The 19,039-nt window shown below is 51.8% G+C and overlaps 3 protein-coding genes across 6 annotated transcripts in view; 2 read left to right on the forward strand and 1 right to left on the reverse strand.

Annotated features, from left to right (window-relative positions):
• Positions 1-235: 235 nt before the first annotated feature.
• LOC122387485 (rabenosyn-5-like) lies at positions 236-9,143 on the reverse strand. 3 transcript variants are annotated; one of them, XM_043377752.1, is made up of 10 exons: positions 9,055-9,143; positions 8,067-8,206; positions 6,438-6,548; positions 6,006-6,146; positions 5,551-5,712; positions 5,014-5,231; positions 4,479-4,618; positions 2,298-2,384; positions 1,694-1,861; positions 236-1,353 (listed from the first exon to the last, which is right to left on the reverse strand). In XM_043377752.1, exons 2-10 carry the CDS (start codon positions 8,197-8,199, stop codon positions 1,008-1,010), a joined length of 1,506 nt encoding a protein of 501 aa, XP_043233687.1. In that variant the 5' UTR covers positions 8,200-8,206; positions 9,055-9,143; the 3' UTR covers positions 236-1,007. The 3 variants fall into 3 exon arrangements, with proteins under 3 accessions (XP_043233687.1, XP_043233677.1, XP_043233672.1); XM_043377742.1 differs by having other exon boundaries at positions 9,050-9,081; XM_043377737.1 differs by lacking the exon at positions 9,055-9,143 and having other exon boundaries at positions 8,067-8,724.
• Positions 9,144-9,170: 27 nt separating this feature from the next.
• LOC122387418 (46 kDa FK506-binding nuclear protein-like) lies at positions 9,171-12,346 on the forward strand. Its single transcript, XM_043377603.1, has 2 exons — positions 9,171-9,466; positions 10,643-12,346. Exon 2 carries the CDS (start codon positions 10,657-10,659, stop codon positions 11,929-11,931), a length of 1,275 nt encoding a protein of 424 aa, XP_043233538.1. The 5' UTR covers positions 9,171-9,466; positions 10,643-10,656; the 3' UTR covers positions 11,932-12,346.
• A 1,364-nt stretch (positions 12,347-13,710) lies between these two features.
• The window catches only part of LOC122386865 (eye-specific diacylglycerol kinase-like), a 180,068-nt gene continuing 174,739 nt past the window's right edge, over positions 13,711-19,039 (forward strand). Inside the window, exon 1 of one of the 2 annotated variants that reach the window (XM_043376616.1) lies at positions 13,711-14,366. In XM_043376616.1, coding sequence (XP_043232551.1) covers positions 14,359-14,366 — 8 coding nt within the window. In that variant the 5' untranslated portion in view covers positions 13,711-14,358. The remainder of the gene's footprint in view (positions 14,367-19,039) is intronic. The other variant, XM_043376574.1, reaches the window with a different exon arrangement.

Genomic DNA, 19,039 nt, shown 5'->3' on the forward strand with positions numbered 1-19,039 from the left:
TTCAATATTTTGACTAAGTTGAGCGAATTGCAGCACAATTATTGCCAATGCTTTGCAAGCTAATTTTCCTAGTTGACGGCGTGTTTCCTGAAAAATAAAGCAGCGCTTAGAGTCCCTTGCGAGCTTCGAAGGAGATTAAGTACTCCTTTTCAAATGCATGTCGCCTCTATCGTGCGCGAATTGCCTTGAAAGGTGCATTAGACATTTAAGTACCGAGCCGGGCAATAACAGTCACTATAAATGCGTGATGTTTATTATGACATACATATGAAAGGTTCACAGGGAACCTTCAGCACAAGTGGAGCAAACAAAATACGTAACGACTCCCTAGCATGGAGCACCTGCAAGGCTAGCATCTTTTGGTAACGTGGAATCACTCATTCAAAATAAACATATTATAAAGCAGAATGTCAAACTGAAACGTATTCAGTAAAACGCACAATATATCGCCTAAGCACAGCATCGGATGACTGATTCAATTCACAAACACGCTGTAAAGCACTTGCTAATGGTGACCCCGGCTTGTCTAGTCATATCACAGTGCAGGGCAGCATCCCCACTCTGAAATAGCGGAACAGAGGTCCCAATACTGCGTCACCAGCGTCCACCATCACACGCGGCGCTAGGAAGCTCTCCGAAAAGCGTATCACAATAGCTGACGTGGCCAATTGCAAGTTCGCCTGCATTTAGCGAACTGTGTAAACAAGCTAGTGTAAATAATCTCAATTATTTGATAACACAGTGACTACAGAGACAAGGGTCATTCATGTGGAGGTGATAACGTTCTAATATGTTGGTTATAACTGCTATTGCGTGCAAAATCACCCGATTACAAGTGATGTGGGTATGCTGCAATGTAACAATGAGCTATTGTCGATCAATGAACCCGGTACAACTGATATCCACCACTTTACTGGGCCCGGCAGTACGCGACTATCGAGATCCGGAGCGCTGCCACTCAGCAGCTACCCTCCCATCCCATACTACTATTCCCGGTCCGCCCCTCGTCACTCCCGCGCCGCATCTGCCGCGCGCAGCCGCTCAAACTCGGCGTGCAGGTCGGCCAGGTTCTGCTCAAACAGCGCCAGCTCGTCGTACTTGTGCGAGCTACGCGCCTGTCGGATGTAGCCGCGCACAATTTCCATCTGCTGCAGCAGCGGGTCGGCGGCCGAGGGCGCGGCCACCGCCGGCGGGCTCCAGCCGGCGTCGAACTGGACGCGGCCCGCCGCCGAGACGGGACTGACGCGGCGGACGGAGGAGGCGGGGCGCGGCCGGCGCGAGGCCGCCTCCTCGGCCGCCGCCGCCGCCCTCAGCCGCTCCTGCTCCTCGGCCAGCTGACGCTCCTGCTCCTCCCTGGAAACACAGGAGACGGGATCTCAGTGGGCGGCGGGGAGGAAAGCGATCGGTTGGCCGTTATAGGGGGCGAGTACAGGGGACAGGCAGGCTGAGACGGGGAATGTCACGACTCAAGGCGCCAGGCGTTGGCTCTTTATCGGCACAGGGAACCAACGAACTTAAGTCCTAGCTACAAAATGGCACAAATATTATACCAAGATGATTATAAACAGATGGCTCCAAAATGAAGACATGAAATTAAAAAGAAACCGGAGTAAAACGAAACTTTCAAGATCCCCCAATAACCGTGAACCGTGAACATACACTACTCCATCCCGCCGCTGTTGCACCAACTCACTTCAGCTTGGCCTGCAGCTCCTTGAGCTGCTTCTCGTTGGGCAGCTGTGGAAGGCTGATGACCTCCTCCTTGAGGAAGGCGCTGGCCGCCGAGCGCAGGCGCGCGCGCAGCTGCCGCTCCCACGGCGACAGGTCGTCGTTCTCCGTGCCCAGCGCATTGATCCGCTTACTGTGCCAGAGAGGGGGTCCGCAGTGAGTGATGGAGATCCGTTTACAGGTCAGTGATTAGTCGAAAATGATGATGATGTAAATGAAAGTGAAGTGATTAGATGTAAATTAAATGAACGGTGAATGACAGTGACTAGATGACCGAGATATAATTTATGGTCGTCAGAAATAACGACACTGCTTACAGAACGATCTTGTTACGACCGAAACCCCCGACCTGTCTCCACTGCATATTGATCGCTAATGAGACCTCGTCTATGCACCGGTATATGCGGAGGATTAGACTTATTACTGGGGCATGGCTAATGGAACCCAGTGGACTCCCTCCCGCACAAGGATTACACGACGACGTATTATATTACCGACCGCATACAGCCGGTATTGGGGCTCGGCGACATCATGTTCTTTTCGCGGCTGTTAAGCCGTGTCTAACGCACCTCATTCCATCGACGCGCTCGGCGGTGGTCAGTATTTTGACGCGTATACTGTTGGCGTCCGAGAGGTGATATCGAGTTTCACCGGCTCTGAAACGAAATAAATAGTGTCATCGGAGAGAAGTAATATGGAAGTTTGAAATCCAGAACTGGTCAGAAGCGGGATGTGACCGAAAAGTGTCAACGATAATGAATCATCAGTTAGGCAATAGGGCAGAGCAATTCAAAGTCCACAGAGTAAGAGCTAGGACAGTAATCCATGAAACAAAATGCGCCTGCTTTTCAGACGGTCGCCGAGCATACTCAGCTGACTGCCTACTGCAATATTTATTAACAATGCAGAGTAAGTACATCAAACTTAACCCTCGCATGTGTAGGGGGAGGGTCGGATGGACCCCCATGGTTTTTCGCGAATAACTCGCGCAAAAAGCGGCCGATCGCGACGAAACTTTCAATACCTTCGAGTTGATCAATTTTACACCTACTCTGAAAATTTCATGACCCTGACCCAAGTGACCTTTGACCTGTGACCTATCTCTCGAGGCCATGTTTGGCCGGAATCGCGATTCGGCGTCTGTCGGCTCGCATTAGCCGCGCGTTTGCAAGCTTTTCGTGGTTTCAAACGTTCAAACATGTGATTCGATGTTGCTCCCATGCATTAGGGTGGATGTCAAGGTCACCTGAAGGTAAGGTCAGGTCACTGACCTTTGGTGACCTCGGTTCGCTTTTCCGAGTGTTACATGTTTCTAGGCTAGTTTTTGCAGCTGAATTCGACTTTAGAAACCATTTGAACATTTACGAAGTAGTTTTGGTGCCTTCGTAACATGTTACGAAGCTGCCAGAGGCGGTTGACACCTACTACCAGTAAAACGCCTTTTGGCCGAAGAACGAGCGAGCGAGATAGTGAGCCCTGCACGTGCGGAAGGGCGAAAGGGTACTTCCAACGGGCTTGTGCAAAGCACCCTGCTAACCGGTCGCTAGCGGTGTACCAAATTTGAACGCAATCGGCCCAGCCGTTCCTGAGATCTGGAAGCGGCATTCTGCACGTGCGCACGTGCAAACGGGGTCCAAAATGACTTTTGCACGGCACCCTACTAACCGGTCACCAACCGTGTACCAAATTTGAGCGCAATCGGCCCAGCCGTTCTCGAGATCTGGAAACGCCCCCTGCACGTGCGCACGTGCAGTAGCACCCTAACCGTAACACATGGGAATGCAATGCCTGGTGGGTGCCTACCTGTAAGTCAAGTTTCAGCAAAATCGCCCCAGTAATTACCGAGTTACTGAAATGGGAACAAATTTGGCACCTCTTCTTTTTGTATTTTGCACGTGCAGTGGGGGTCACTCACATAGATCAAGAGTATCCGACCTTTGGTAGAAGGGATGCAGCTACCCTATAAAAATTACCGCAAGACAATCGCTCAAGCCACTGCTGAGATATGGGCCTCTCAAAAATCACTACTTTTGCAAAACTGCTTGAACACCCTTGACTTTTCACGTGGCACGTGCCACGACGGTCACTGAGATGTATCAAAAGTAGTCAATTACGGGGTAGAAGGGATGGGGCTACCCAACAAAAAAGACCGCAGGCCAATCGGTCCAGCGGTTGCTGAGATATAAGCCTCTCAAAAGCGTTACAGGCCGGGCCGGGCCGGGACGCTCATACTGAGATTTTTCCGTTATATTGAAAAGACTTCGCTTCGCTCGCTGCGCTCGCTCGCTCATAACGAATACCCGTCACGACCCCTACTGGCTGACCTGACCTGACCTGACCCGACCTGGTCTAAATGCTTAAAGACATCATCTATGATCAAAACTAACACGATATTCGTGATTAGCACCCCGAAAAACCTCATAGCAGCCACACCTTACGACTATCTACCAGGTCCCAATTTTCCCGACTTTTGGGTCATTGACCTGACCTGGAATGTCAACCAATCCTGACGGGGACCAACCGTCTCCTGACGGGCAACACGCTCGTTTTTTTCTGCGAAACTCTAGCTCGATCAGGGGACAAACGGCAAGGGGGTCCAACCGACCCTTCCCCCCCCCCCCCCTACACGTTAGAAGCTGGCAAACGCCGCACACATGCGACGGTAAAAGCTAGAATCCGACATTTGTGTACTTATGCTTTCTCTTTTTCCGTCCAAGACACGCAGCCCCCACCCCACACGCATTACTCACAGTAGGCTCTCGAGCATTTTGTTGTGCATGGGGATGAGCTCCCTGATTTCCTTCTGGTAGCCGCGCATCTGGTTGTAGAACTGGACGATGATAGGCTCGGAGCTCTGCTGGTCCAGCTGGTACTCCCGGTGAGATAGTTTCTGTCGACGGAGACGGGACATAATCGGTGATGTGGTGAAATGCTGCGATCTATTGCAAGCTTCCTTGCAGAAATAGGCATGACAAAGCAGTCTTTAAGCAGACATGACAGAAACAGACATAGGAAGTATCCATCGTCTTCCTAGCCTCCTCCCAGTGCCAGCTGATAACAGAGACCACATCCTGCCTCCCAAGTCCCAACACCCCACAATCATATCCTACGGTCCCGTCACACTCTTCCACAGACTCACAGCGCCACACTCCCCTGTACCCTCTCCTCGCACCTGATCGCCGTGCCTGCAGATGCGCAGCGGCTTCTCCTATAATCTCCCCTATTCCCCCGTACCTGATCGCAGTGCCGGCAGATGCTCCCCCTATTCCTCCCATTCCCCCGTACCTGATCGCAGTGTCTGCAGATGCGCAGCTGCTGCTCGCCCGTCACGGCGTCTACCAGCGACACCATCGAGTTCAGACTGCCCACTGAGCCGGAGCGGCGCAGCAGACCCAGCGGACGCTTCTTGGACCACAGGCTACTGGAGGGGTCCGGGTCGGCCGGCGCGGCGCCTACCGTCGGCGGCACCCAGCCGGCAGCCGGGGACGGCAGCGCCAGCTTCTCTGGAGCGCAGAGGGCGGGGCACATGTAATGTAGAGGTCAGGCCACACGCAGAACAGCGGCGGTGTACAGGGTGAATCACAGAGGACAGTTCCATGTGTGAATGCAGTGAGCTCTGAAACATTCGCTGACGGGTCGAGTTTCAGGACGCCTTTACCCTGCTAAAACCACGCTACCGTCACTACAACTACCAGGAAATGACCATGGTAAACACAGTCCCGCTGGCCTATCGGAGTCACGTGACCACCCGCGATCACCCCTGCCGACTGTGGACAGTGTTTACAGGACAAGTGTCCACATCCACAGCGTCCCCGCACTCACGGCCGCGGCTGGCGCAGAGGAAGGTCGAGCAGCGGGCGCACATCACGAAGCCGCACAGCCGACAGTGGTGTTTGCGGCGCGTCAGGCCGAACGAGCGGCCGCAGTCGGGACAGAGGTTGATGGCGTCGTCCTCCACCCAGGCCACCACCGAACGCTCATGGGCTGACGGAGGGGGTGAGGGAGGGGGTGGGAGCGGTCAGAGCGCCGCAACAGGATCGGTGAACGGCTTACCGTTATAATGATCGGGATAAAATTATGTACCGTCTCACCACACAATCACCAAGATCAAAGAATATATTAAAGACAATACTTATATCTTATGATACGTTGATTCATGTAACAATATAATTTTCAATACAATCAGAACTTGCCTTCACGTACGAATGCCAATTTATCAAACGTAGCTAAAAATCCATGATTTTAGGTCTGTTTCATCATAGAACAATGTATCGTACCCTTGCGTTTGACGGGGTCTGCCGGCAGCTTGGTGAGCAGCTTGTCCAGCCGGATGATGAGCTTGTTGGTCTCCCTGGACAGGTGGTCCACACGTTCATCGCGCACTCTCTTGAACAGCGTCATGTGGCTCGTGGTGACACCTGGAATGATGGCCATAGTCAGCAAACAGTGCAGATAATGGTAGCGAACATGTCATCGTTCTTTTGTGTTCCCTGTATGGTAAAATATGTTATTCGGTTGGGCTTTTAAGCAGGATTGTATGAGAGGCTGGCCATGAAAACATGTCTCTAAATCAGAGAATTCCCCTCATGATAGTACAAACAAGATCAGGTGTTTCATGTGGCAATTTTATACAGACATGTGCAAAAATGTACTGTTGTTATAATTACGACAGAAGCATGTACAAGTTAAACACACTCACACAAACATACCAATATCTTGACGAACTCTCTCCAGCGGCCTGTATTTGTAGGTTCCCTGAGCAGCTGGCTGGTAATCAGAAACCTCACGCTTGATCCTCTGCTTTGCCTTTCCGATAAAGTCTGTAAATGAAATAAAACACATTGTATTTATACAATATTCACAGGCTCATATCTCAGGATTTGCTCAATGTCTTCGTAAATCTAGTTCGATTATAATAAACAGCTAGATTTGCCAAGACAATGCCTACACGTCAATGGAGCATCCAGGGTTGGCAGAGGGTGGCAAAAACTGGTTGTTGCCAGTGGTTTTAACCGGTTTAAACCGGCTGGCAGAAACCATGGTGGCAAAAACTGGCAGAAACTGGCAAAAACTCAAGTAGCCAAAACTGCGTTGTTTGCCTAAAAAACAATCGGTTGAAATGTACAAAGTCATGTCTGTCATTGGGACCCAGTAAGCATTGTCTCGCTAGTTTACCGCTGCTTAAAATGTCTGTCGGTAGTCAATAGATGTCCACCGGGAAGTGCACTTTCATGCATCGCTGTTGGTGTGCTTCTGCACATGAGCATATGCAGGAGTCGTTTCCGACCAGACCTCGAGAATGGCTGGGTCGATTGCGCTCAAATTGGGACACCGTTAGGGACTGATTAGTAGGGTGTCGTGCATAGTCGGTCGGGGTCCATTTTGCACGTGCGCACGTGCGGGGTGACGCTTCCAGATTGGGAGAACGGCTACGTCGACTAAGCACAAATTTGGCACTGACACTGTTAGGAACCGGTTCGTAGGGTCCGGTGCACAAGTCAGTGGCAGATGCCCTTTCCCACTTCTTCAATACTCGCCGCCCGCCGGCGCACTTTCTCATTTGTCTCACCAAAAAGGCGCCTTATTGGTTAATTATAGAGGACTCACGGAACTATTTAACACTAAAATGGTCAAGATACCACTTCTGTTTGAAAGCATATTGTATTGACTGAATCCTACTTTAAACGTGTCCTGCTCAAACGCATGTAGAGGCATAGCGTTTTGACTGTTTTAGTTTTTGCCAGTTTTTGCCACTTTATGCCGGTTAAAACCGGTTTAAACCGGCAAATGGCAAAAACTAGTTTTTGCTGGCAAAAATGCCAACCCTGGCTATGCTGAGACTCCAGGGTGGAAATCCAGGGTGGAAAACAGCACCCTGGAAATCCAGGGTGTTGTTTGGTCAACATTTTCTTATCAGCAGGCTGCTAGCCTGCTGCTGTTCCTTGGCTTGGCATTGGTCAAGGTCATGTAGGTAAGTCATTATGCAGTTCACTAAAGAGAGCCAAGAAATGCCAGTGATGAACTTCCTTATATGGGAAAACTGGCAGTAGGTGTGCTGATAAAAAATGGTGACAAAACAGCACTCCAGATTAAGTGTAAGATTCACTTATTGAAACCAAGGCTTGGCATGTCCATATAGCCTGACATAGCCTGCCCCTACCTACCTTCTCCATCATAATAAATAAACAGCAACATTTAATCTTGATCAAGTCCATTAAAAGTTGGGAGTAGGACACTATCCAGAAACAAGGTGTTGTACCATCTCAAATATAAGATGGGAAAGTATAATCCCATATATCAAAGTAAGCAATTGCCCTGCAGAATTAGGAATACTTTACCTCTCAATGACTGTTTGATGAGTTTATCTTCCTGATGACTATTGTTGAAATGAGCCTGGAGTTCAGCAACCCCATGCAAATTCTTCATGCACACAGGACAGATAAAGCCCTCTTTCACATCAGATACATCCATGGTGTTGCTGAAAATCAAAATGTCAATGATGTGTTATGAAGCATGAAGGTACATCATTGTCATGTGTATGAAACATCTTTTAACAAGGTTTAACCAGGTTTACATCTATGTTATCTTGATCTGTGACACTTGGCAATGCTCTGTTTTCATACCTATCATACCTATCTGTTTTCAATGTATATTTAAATGAATTAGTGTTCCAATTTCCAATTTCCATGACTGCATATTGTGCTCTGATTATGATCATGTTACTGTCCGCATCTTTATACTCTTGTTGCCTCATTTGTTTGGTGCTCGTGGACTCACTAATCACTTTCCTATTTGAATGTGTTCTCAAATCTCAGTCTCCCCAATCTGGCATCTTCCTGGGACGCCAAGCTCACTGATACTTGTATTTAGGGCCTTGCTGATACTAATGACTTGAACTTTCATTACCTTGACCCATAGGCGCGGGAGCCGGGGGGCAGTGGGGGCAGCTTGCCCCCCCAACTCTGGGGCCGTGGGGGCACCGCCCCCACAGCTTTGAGACGGAATACCACACTTTTTTTGCAAATGTTTTCTTTTTTTGTTGAAAAAGCCGAGGGGTGAAAAATAAGTGGCCTAAAACCGGTGAGAAAACTAGATTTGGGGGTACCCTAGGTTGATCTCTATTATGGTCTGCCCCCCCAGTCGGAAAGTAGTTCCCGCGCCCCTGCCTTGACCTATTCAAAGGTTGGCCTGTCTATAGTGCTCTTTATACTGAAATGATGCTTGCCTGCCTAGGCCGAATCCAATTTTTTAACAATTACCCTATTACACTTTAAAAATCCAGCTTAATTATTGTCGAAATTATCGCATAAATAAAATATACCTAACTGTCACAATTCTCCTCTCTCCCACGCCCCTCTTCAGGCACACAAATTGTTTGTTGAGGCACCAATGAGAAGACGAACACCACATTACAACGCTGCAAAAGTAAAACATCGATTAAAAACATGTGAGGAAGATATTCAAATGTGTCACGGATTTCATTGTCAATTGTTATGGAATATCGGAAACAAATCGCTGGTTTAGTATGAGTTTGTTCATTAAAATACGTTATATTTCTTAGAAAGGTGATCGCCATTTCGTACCCATGACAGTAAAATAGCTTTCCACTTTGTAACTGACCGCCACACTTGTAGTTGAATTGGCGCGACTGAGACATTCCTCCTCTCTCCCTTTCGAGCCGGGCGCGCACGTTGCGTGACACGTGGTGCTCGATTTTCCATATATTTGAAGGCTTACGGTGAGTAACCGTGTTTTTATCGTTAAAACCAATCATTTTGTAGCTTGATGCATGTTGTTTATTGATTCGCTTGCTGAATTTGTACGGTTTTGGTCTTCGCTTCTTGACGAGTTTCTCTAAGAAATATCATGATGTAAGGGAAACTTATGTAGGTAAATGAAAATTTGGGGAACATACAATTTGTCTCCAATTAAAAGGGTGGGGTCGCCATTTTTCCTTGCAGATAGGTTGAATGACTAATTGTGATCTAGGCTTAACTTTTTTATTTTTGTCATTTAACAAAGACAAGAATATGGCACGGAATTCCACAACTTGTTTATAAAAGAGTGTGTATTCCATTCCCTGAGTACCTATATGCCAAATTTGAGGTAAATGTTTTGATCAGTTTCAAGATTTTCAGATTTTTCACCTCTCATTGGCCATGAGCCAGTCTGCAAAAGGTGGCAGGGAGCTTGACGAGATTTTCGGGGCAGAGAAAATTCTGCCCTGAATCAGGGTGCTGAGAGCCCCGTTGCAGCCCAATTCTTGTTCCCAAATGGGATAATTGTCCCAGGGCAGCCCAGCTCCCATCTTTTTCTTATCTCTGCCTCGGGATTTCTCATTCCTGCCCCGATTTCTGCCCCGATTGTGACAGCTGCCCCGACGAGATCTCGTCAAAACCTGCCATGTTTTTCAGCCAGGGCCATGAGCAATGCAACGTCAAACTGAAGATAGTGGCAAATGATTCTACATTTCGATCTGATGGCAATAAAGCCTTTCAAAATGGATTCAGTCAGGCCCAGGGTATTGGCAAATCCAGGAAGCTGGTCCTGGATGCTGCGGAGGCATAGGTACCTCCTAAAAGTTTCTCTAAATTTTGAAAAGTAATTGTATTTTGAATCCTTATGCACTGCTGTGCAGTTTAAATTAAACTGCTCTAGATTAATAATGTTAGGTTTCAGTAAAACCACAATTTTTTCTTTTATTTTGGGCACTGCAGGGGACATTTTCCCCAAATTGCCCTCCCTGGGTCTGTCAATCATTCAGGGTGTAAACAATGATCATGTAGTGCAAGGCTATAATAGTTAATGCAATAGTCAAATAGTTCAAGTTTTACCAACAGAAAAATGGCCAGCTGCAGTTTTTTGCCCAATATTAGGCACCCCTAATTTTCCTCATTTATTGCTCTCATTTCAGGAACCAACAAAGCAATGGCAGACCAAAACAATACCTTTTGGGGGCTGATTCTCCAGCCGGGCAAACGGTACGAGCAGGTGGTTGAAAAGTCCTTCCATGTCTCTATGGCCGCGCTGGACATATCCGGCGGCAACGACAAGGCCACCGTGCAGGTGATGATCAACGTCGACGGCCAGGAGTTCATCCTCTGCCACCTGAACAAGAACCGCAACCCGCAGCAGACGCTCGACCTCAACTTCCAAGGCGGAGACTCACTGGCGCTATACGTCGATGGGCAGTCGCCCCAGCCGGTCCACCTCACCGGCTTCTACAACGAGATGGACGACGACGACGACGACCTGGCGGGACTGGAGATGAGCGACGAGTCGGACGAGGAGGATGTGCCGGCTCTGGTTCCCGCGGAGACCGCCTCGGCCAAGAAGAAGAAGGCCGTCGAGGCGGGACAGGGAGATATTGAAATTCCCGTCAAGAGGAAAGGATCACCAGTAAAGGAGAGCCCGCAGAAGAAATCCAAGCTGCAGAATGACGTTAAAGTGCAGGAGGACGAAGACGACGACGACGACGATGATGACGAGGACGACGAAGATGATGAGGACGAGGGAGAGGAGGAGGAAGATGAAGATGGCGAGGATGAGGAGGTGGAAGAGGGATTCAGCGACGAAGACGATGACGATGATGACGAAGATGATGACGAGGACGATGACGACGAGGACGATGATGATGAGGATGAAGACGACGATGATGAGGATGAGGATGAAGAAAAGGTGGATGAACCTCCCATCCCACTTAAGAAGACCAAATCTCCTGCAGCAAAGAAGGAGGAAGTCAAGGCAAATGGAGTAGCCAAGGCGGAAGACACTCCAAAGAAGCAGAAGAAGGGTGCTGAGCAGACTCAGAAGACCCCCGTTCAGGAGGAGAAGAAGAAGGCCGCCCAGACGCCCAAGTCGGCCAAGAAGACGATCGCTGGCGGTGTGATGATCGAGGACCTTATCGTCGGCGAAGGCCAGGTGGCAAAGCGCGGTCGACCAGTGTCAGTCTACTACGTCGGGCGGCTGAAGCAGAACAACAAGCAGTTCGACCAGACCACCGCCGGGCCCGGCTTCAAGTTCCGGCTGGGCGCCAAGGAGGTCATCAAGGGCTGGGACGTCGGCGTGGAGGGCATGAAGGTGGGCGGCAAGCGGCGGATCACGTGCCCGCCGCACATGGCGTACGGCGCCCGCGGCAGCCCGCCCGTCATCCCGCCCAACAGCGCGCTCGTCTTCGAGGTCACGCTGAAGAACGTCCACTGAGCGGCCGGGGAGGATCTGAGTGAGACGTGCGCGCGATCGAGAGTGTTCACATGCATCGTTAAACATTTCACCGAGCCGTCTGGCGAGTGGCATCACGCCGCCTTTCCATGGACGTTGGATTCCAGTTGTGAGATGCCGATGCGTTGTGGTGTTGTGTGTTGGCGTGTGCGGCAGAGAGGCGCCAGAGAGCTGTTCCCGTTGGAAGGGTGGGTTTAACTGAGTGATTAAGGACGTCCCTGACTGCGCCTTGTGAGTGATGCTTCAAAGGTTACGGTACATGTCATTGCATTGAGCTGCCTGATCGGTTGTTGTGTGTAGATGGATGCCGTGAATCTTTTGGAGCGTTTTATCGGGTATTTTGTGAACGCCTTGGGTAAAACGAATTACAACAATACATTTGATGACCATGTTTTCATGTCCCTTGTTTTCTTGGATGATTGTTATGAGCAGATCGATAAGCTGTCTCGGTGATTGGTGTAACGCGCAGATGGCGCGCAGATGTGAAAGTGGATGCTGGTAGGTGTCGCCCTTATCAATTGGCGGAGAAGTGTAGGCTACTGGTGGGGGCACTGGTGATGGTGAACCTGTACACTGTGCAGGTACTGGTGGTAGCCTCAATGGATTGTCTCGTACACCGACTCCTAAGCTCGCACTGCGCCAGGCGGGCAGGTCACGATAGTCTGTAAGTAACGCGCGATAGAACGGACACAGAAACCCAGGGGCAGGGCTCAGTCGGTCCGATCATGTGGCCACGAGGCGTAGCAGCAAGCAGATTACGACACGTATCACATTGTTTGACGAGGCTCGCACAGGTTCACCGTACGGTGGCTGCTATGGGCTCTGTTCTACCGCTCGCCATACCCTCAACTTATGTCTGCTCGAAAGAGGTTAGGAGCTTTCTGTAGCTATCGGCACTTGCAGTGCAGATTTTACACATCGCAGCGATGGCATTTGTCTGTATCCTTTATTAAAGGGACCCTCCCACCTTCAAAAAAGTTAATGAATTGGCACGAAAGTGATGTCGCTCGGTTCAGAAAGAGCGAAAACGAATATCTACCAAATTTCATCGAAAAATATTCACCGGTTTTCAAGATATTAGGCTTTTACTTTTGTTTACTTTTTGGGATCTCCGCTGTTCCTAGCGACTTTATTTGAAAGTGCGGCATTTGTTGCGCGCAAAGCAGCATATACCACCGCGTGCTACCAAACGTTTTAGTAAAAGATTTAAAAATCGTTAGATCTCCGCTGACGTCACAAATTCTAAGGGGGCATACCAATGCACTAGCCCCTTAGAATCCGAAAACTGCAAGTTTGAAATTCCATATCTCCGAATTAAAGCATTTGTCGATGTTGTGAGTGCCCAAACCGGTATTTGCAGGCCATGGCCACCAATTTGGCTATCTCAACTAAAAACTAATGTTAAGGTGGGAGTGTCCCTTTAAATGCGAATCCTTTCACATATGTATGTAACGGCTCCTATGCCTTGATTTATTTACCGCTGACATTGTTTATTTGCTGTCGGTGAGGGGGACGTACCCTGGACGATGCGTCACCCATCAGACCCGGTAGCCCGGACCCCGGTAAATTTACCGCGTCTCCCGCCGCTGGCCTGCCGGATACCTACACACATCCGGGCCGCAGCCGGCAGCAGCGACTGCTGACACCTCTCACACGTGGGTGACGGCCTGTGGGCCGGTCCAGCGCGCGGCGCCGGGCCTCGCCGCTCCTGACTGGTCCACCGGTCACGTGACTGGCCCACTGGATGAAGGCCACTGGGCGCGTCCCGCCGCGCGAGTCGAGCGGTCCGGTCCGCGCTGCGAGAGACCGCCGGCCGCCGGGCCAGTCAGTAGTACGCCGCACGGCTGGCGGGTTGCCAGCACGTGTGATCGTGGCCGGAGTGCCGTGCGCGCGGTGAGGCACACCCCGCACACGTGCGACGAGGGTGTGAATTGTGATTTGACCACGTGGTTGTGAGCTGTTGGTGACGGGCTGGGAAGTTGTGTGAGTGATTTGGAGTGACATCGATAGCAGAGTGAGCGCAGCAGTGACCAGAAGCAGCGAGAGTACTGGCCAGTGACGGTGAGCGTAAAACGGGTAACGGCACTCAACAGCGAGCGTAGTGACCGTTGCACTAACGAGCAGCATTCCCACGGGAGCGGCGGGCGTGCCGGCTTTGACTCACTCGACGGTTGTGAAACGTGTTTGTTGAGTTGACCGACGGTAACTGGCGCCGTCGTGCCACCCATACCTGAGACGTGCTGTCAGTGGTGTCCCAGTGGGCCCAGCGGGTGGCGATTGAGCGATCACGCGTGCTGGCTAGTCTGATGTGGAAGTGAAGTGTCGGTGAACCAGAGTCTGGCTGTGAGCTGACGGTGTGACCGGCTACAGGTGACCATGTGACGCCGGCCGCCCCGCCCACCCGGAGTCATGGAACGGTAAGCACTCTCCGGGTCACGGGGTCAGCACGCCCACCCTCCCCCACGGTCCGGCCTTCAGTCGGCAGCAGAAGACCGTAACACACGCCGGACACTACAACCACTGCTAACACCAGTCGCCTGTCCCTCTCCGTGCCGTACCCTGTTTGAGTTAACTTGTTGCGAAATGGTACACGGGGCAGTGATCTCAATCTCTGCCGTCGGCTAGATACAGGTGACTGTCACTTCTGTCCCGTATCATAGTGTCGGCTGCTACCTTCTGCCTGGGCGAAGACTACTGTCCTGTCAAATAAGCTTCTCTCATACCGACTTTGGACGGACGTAGCTATCGTTTCGGTCCCGTCCTGCCGACTGAGACGGAGCTCAGTGTCGCGGGCCGGGCGGTATCACATTCTCGAGGCCGACCTCCGTTATCGTGGCTCGTGTCTGATCAGATCGACACTCGGAAAGGCACGTGGTGTGGGGAGGGCACCCGGCGGTATTGTCGTTGGACGAGTCTCCCCGGTCCTCCATCCTCAGCTGGCTTGTTTGTCTCTGTTGCATCATTATTTGTTCATGCCGGCACTCATTCTCTTCGTAATTCTTTCCACCTTCTCAATGAAGATTGCAGCGGTGGGTGATCCACAGAGCCAGGGCCTACATAATCGCTATTCAACGTGCACACATCGGTGGTAGGGATATTTTTAGTGGCACTGTTATCTGCGGTGAGCATCCAACATCCGTTTTGATTCAACAAAAACAGCATACAGTTACACGGCAGCAGATGCTCGGCTTGTAAAAGCGCCCCGTCCCCACAATCACCTCAATCTCCATTCAGCCCGGTTCCTGCCGCCGCAGGTGACACCTGCCGCCGCAGGTGTCTGCCGGGGTTTGGGCACATCCCGGTATCGACCGCAACGTCGGTGCTATGGAGTTGCGGTGCCTATGCGCTGTGCAGCACATATTGCACAGTGCATATACTGCATACAGTTCACATACAGCGCAAAACTCTTATTGCACAGCATGCGCATAGGAAACCACGCAGCGCGTAAACTCGCCTCGATAGCTCGCCTCGCTCGCCTCGACCCACGGCGCACATGTCATATTCGTATAATGTGCTACATACATACCGATACAGCAATGCGCTTTCAGTCTCACACCCGCACAGTAGGTATACAGAAAAGGCAGAGTGCGCACTTTGTAGTGTACAGAGCACAGTGCTCGAGGCGCACAGCACAAGGCGCACCAATGGTGTACCGATGGCACACCGTGCCCGCTGCATGCTGCACGGTGTGACCGCGTCCACGGCCCGTCTTTATGGACGGTGGCCGGCCGGCCGATGCCGTCACGGGACCCCGTGGGTCCCCGGGATTAGACTTTCGCCCGTCCGTATATGGCGCCGGGCGACGGTCGTGGCTCAGCTGTGGGCGGATTGGGCGGCGGATGTCCCGCTGAGGCGGGCAGCAGTGAAGAAGGGACCGCGGGCGCTCGTGGCTCCACGCTCTGTGGTGTGCAGGGTGCAGACGATGACCTCGAGGTGCTGACCGGCGCGGGGTGCTAAGTCCCAGGTCCCGCAGGTGAAAGGTGCACGGAGGAGAGGTCATCTCCTACTGCCGCCCGTGGGTAACGCGACAGCCAGTGTGCAGTCAATAGGACCCTCTGTGACTTGAGATGTTGGGAGGTAATTTATTGTGAATAAACTCAATCATGCTTCCTAGAAGCAAATTGAAATCAAACTGAAAGTGCTGTAAATCAGGCCTGCATTACAATGAAACGGCTCGTTCGAGCGTCGGAGTAATTAAATGTATGGAGTCAATTCAGACTGACTCGGCGATACGCCTCGTTATATAGCTGTTTATGACTCTGTGATTATTGCGATGGCTGGTGAATCAAACCACTGCAGTTTGGGGTACCGACAAAGCCTTAAACAATTTAAGTTTACGGACTTGATAAATCCATCGAATGGTTTCAACTCCAATAGATATAGTGCTTATTGCAAATAGGATTATCAAACATTGCTTTCAAGCCCAAAGGACTTCTCGGTAGATACTAAAGTTGATGCAAAAAACAACTCTCAAATCTCAGGACGGGGCTCCCCTGACTGTCAACAACCACCATGCGATGGTTGCTGTTCAATAATTAAATCTCTCAGCGGGAGTCTTCTGTGAAACACACTTATTGCCGGTTTGTAGTGAATTATGATATTGGAGTTAGCGTTCTCTGAATTCTCAGCACCATTTCTGATTTGTCTTTAGCCTACAATGAATTTAGGTCCTGGTCCTGGAAAGAAACTAGCGCATTTATTCCTGACCGTAATGCGGGTTTATTGTGGAATCTGTCGGAATATGATGCTCTCTCAACTGTCGTACCGCACGCTTTTTATCATGTCCTGGAAACTTGTTCATTGTTGCACGCTCATTGCAGCATCCAGTTTTCGCTTCACGCTGTAAACAATTATAGCCGCTCACGTGTGAGTGTCTACCGCACTGGACGTGTGATTTCACGCCGCAGCACGGCTGGCTGCGAGCGTGCCGTATTCGGGTGAACCGCGCCCCCGCGTGATGACGCGGGGCGCCGGTCCGTGCAGCCGGGCGCCGCGCCGGCGGAATCCGCCGCGGAATCACAGCGGAATCCGGGTGTGGAGACCATCCTCTGACGTCAATTGTGAAATGTTTTATCATTTGTGCCTCGGTGAAGCTGGGCTTAGCCCTGGCGGATAGCTTATTTGGAGGAGGTATGGAGCCAACACATGAAAGTCGTTGATGCGATGAAGAAGGCACTCCTTTCTCTTACATCAGTATTCAGTTATCAGGATTAGTCGATAATCACTGTTGCAGAATCGAGTGGCTCGGTCTACCTATGCTTTGATATTCTTGTTTGTCGAACTTCTTTTGTATGTTTTTATAAAGGTGGTGCTGAGCTCATACAACGTAATTCCTAGCATCAGCTTAATCACTCCATCTCTCTTCATGATCACGAATGTTAAGACGATGGCCCTATTACAGGCATATTTATAATGTAAGAAGCATGGATGAGTTATGCAAGATCGGGGTGATTTTATCGTGAACTTGTACCGCATGACAACCGTGACGCACAAGTTGTATAACTTTAAATTGATTGTCCCTTCCTTACCCAGTAGGTAGGTACGGATCCATTGGAATGTATAAGGCACTGGCGGTACAGCATGACTTTGTGTCTGACCCTCCGAATGTTTAAGCTATAAAAAGTTTACTATTTATTAGTAACCAGCGAGCCTGCCCACGTAATATTTCCTTATACCAGGGGCGGATCCAAGGGGGGGGGGTCACATGGGTCATGGCCCCCCCCTTGAGGCCCGGGGGCCCAAAGACCTTTCAGGGGCACCACCGGCCTATCAGGGGTATCACAGTCCTGACAGGGGCACCACAGGACCGCCAGGGGCACCACAGGCCTAGCAGGGACACCACGGGCCTGGTGCCCCTGGGCCCTGACAGGACTGTAACGCCCCTGACAAGCCTGAAGTGTCCCCGGCAGGCACGTGGTGCCCCTGACAGGCCTGAGGCGCAAGGCCGGTGGTGCCCCTGGCAGGCCTGTGGTGTCCATGGCAGGCCTGTGGTGCCCTTGCTAGGCCTCTGGTGCCCCTGACAGGCTTGTAATGCCCCTGGAAGGACTGTGGTGCCCCTGGGCCCTGACAAGCCTGAGGTGCCCCTGACAGGCCAGAGGTGCCCTTGCTAGGCCTGTGGTGCCCCTGGCAGGCCTCTGGTGCCCCTGACAGGCTTGCGGTGCCCTTGGAAGGACTGTGGTGTCCCTGGGCCCTGACAAGCCTGAGGTGCCCCTGACAGGCCCGTGGTGCCCTTGTTAGGCCTGTGGTGCCCTTGTTAGGCCTGTGGTGCCCTTGTTAGGCCTGTGGTGCCCCTGGCAGGCCTCTGGTGCCCTTGCTAGGCCGCTGGTGCCCCTGGCAGGCCTCTGGTGCCCTTGCTAGGCCGCTGGTGCCCCTGGCAGGCCTCTGGTGCCCCTGCGCCCGGAGAGGACTGGTGCCCCTGAAAAGTCTGAAGTGCCCCTCGGCAGGCCCGTCGTGCCCCTGACAGGCCCAAGGTGCCCCTGCGAGGCCGGTGGTGCCCCTGGCAGGTCTGTGGTGCCCCTGGCAGGTCTGTGGCGCCCCTGGCAGACCTGTGTTGACTGGTGCCCCTGCTAGGTCGCTGGTGCCCCTCACAGACCTGTGGTGCCGCTGGGCCTTGACAAGCCTGAGATACCTGGCTATGACAGGCTCGTGGTGCCCCTGATAGACCAGTGGTGCCCTTGCTAGGCCTGTAGTGCCCCTGGCAGGCCTCTGGTGCCCCTGCTACCCCTGCGCCCTGAGAGGACTATGGTGCCCCTGAAAAGCCTGAAGTGCCTCTCGACAGGCCCGTGGTGCCCCTGGGCCCTGACAGGCCCAAGTTACCCCTGCGAGGTCGGTGGTGCTCCTGGCAGGCCTCTGGTGCCCCTGGCAGGTCTGTGGTGCCCCTAGCAGGCCTGTGTTGACTGGTGCCCCTGCTAGGCCGCTGGTGCCCCTCACAGGCCTGCGGTGCCCCTGGAAGGACTGTGGTGCCCCTACCCCTAGGGGTGCTCATGGGCCCAAAAGGCCCGTTGTGCCCCTGACAGGCCTGTCGTGTATACTTGCTAGACCTGTGGTGCCCCTGCTTCCTGGCAGGCCTGTGGTGCCCCTGGCGAGCCTG

Source organism: Amphibalanus amphitrite, unplaced genomic scaffold, assembly GCF_019059575.1.
Source record: "Amphibalanus amphitrite isolate SeventyFive unplaced genomic scaffold, NRLGWU_Aamphi_draft 000016F_arrow, whole genome shotgun sequence".
NCBI classification, from domain to species: domain Eukaryota; kingdom Metazoa; phylum Arthropoda; class Thecostraca; order Balanomorpha; family Balanidae; genus Amphibalanus; species Amphibalanus amphitrite.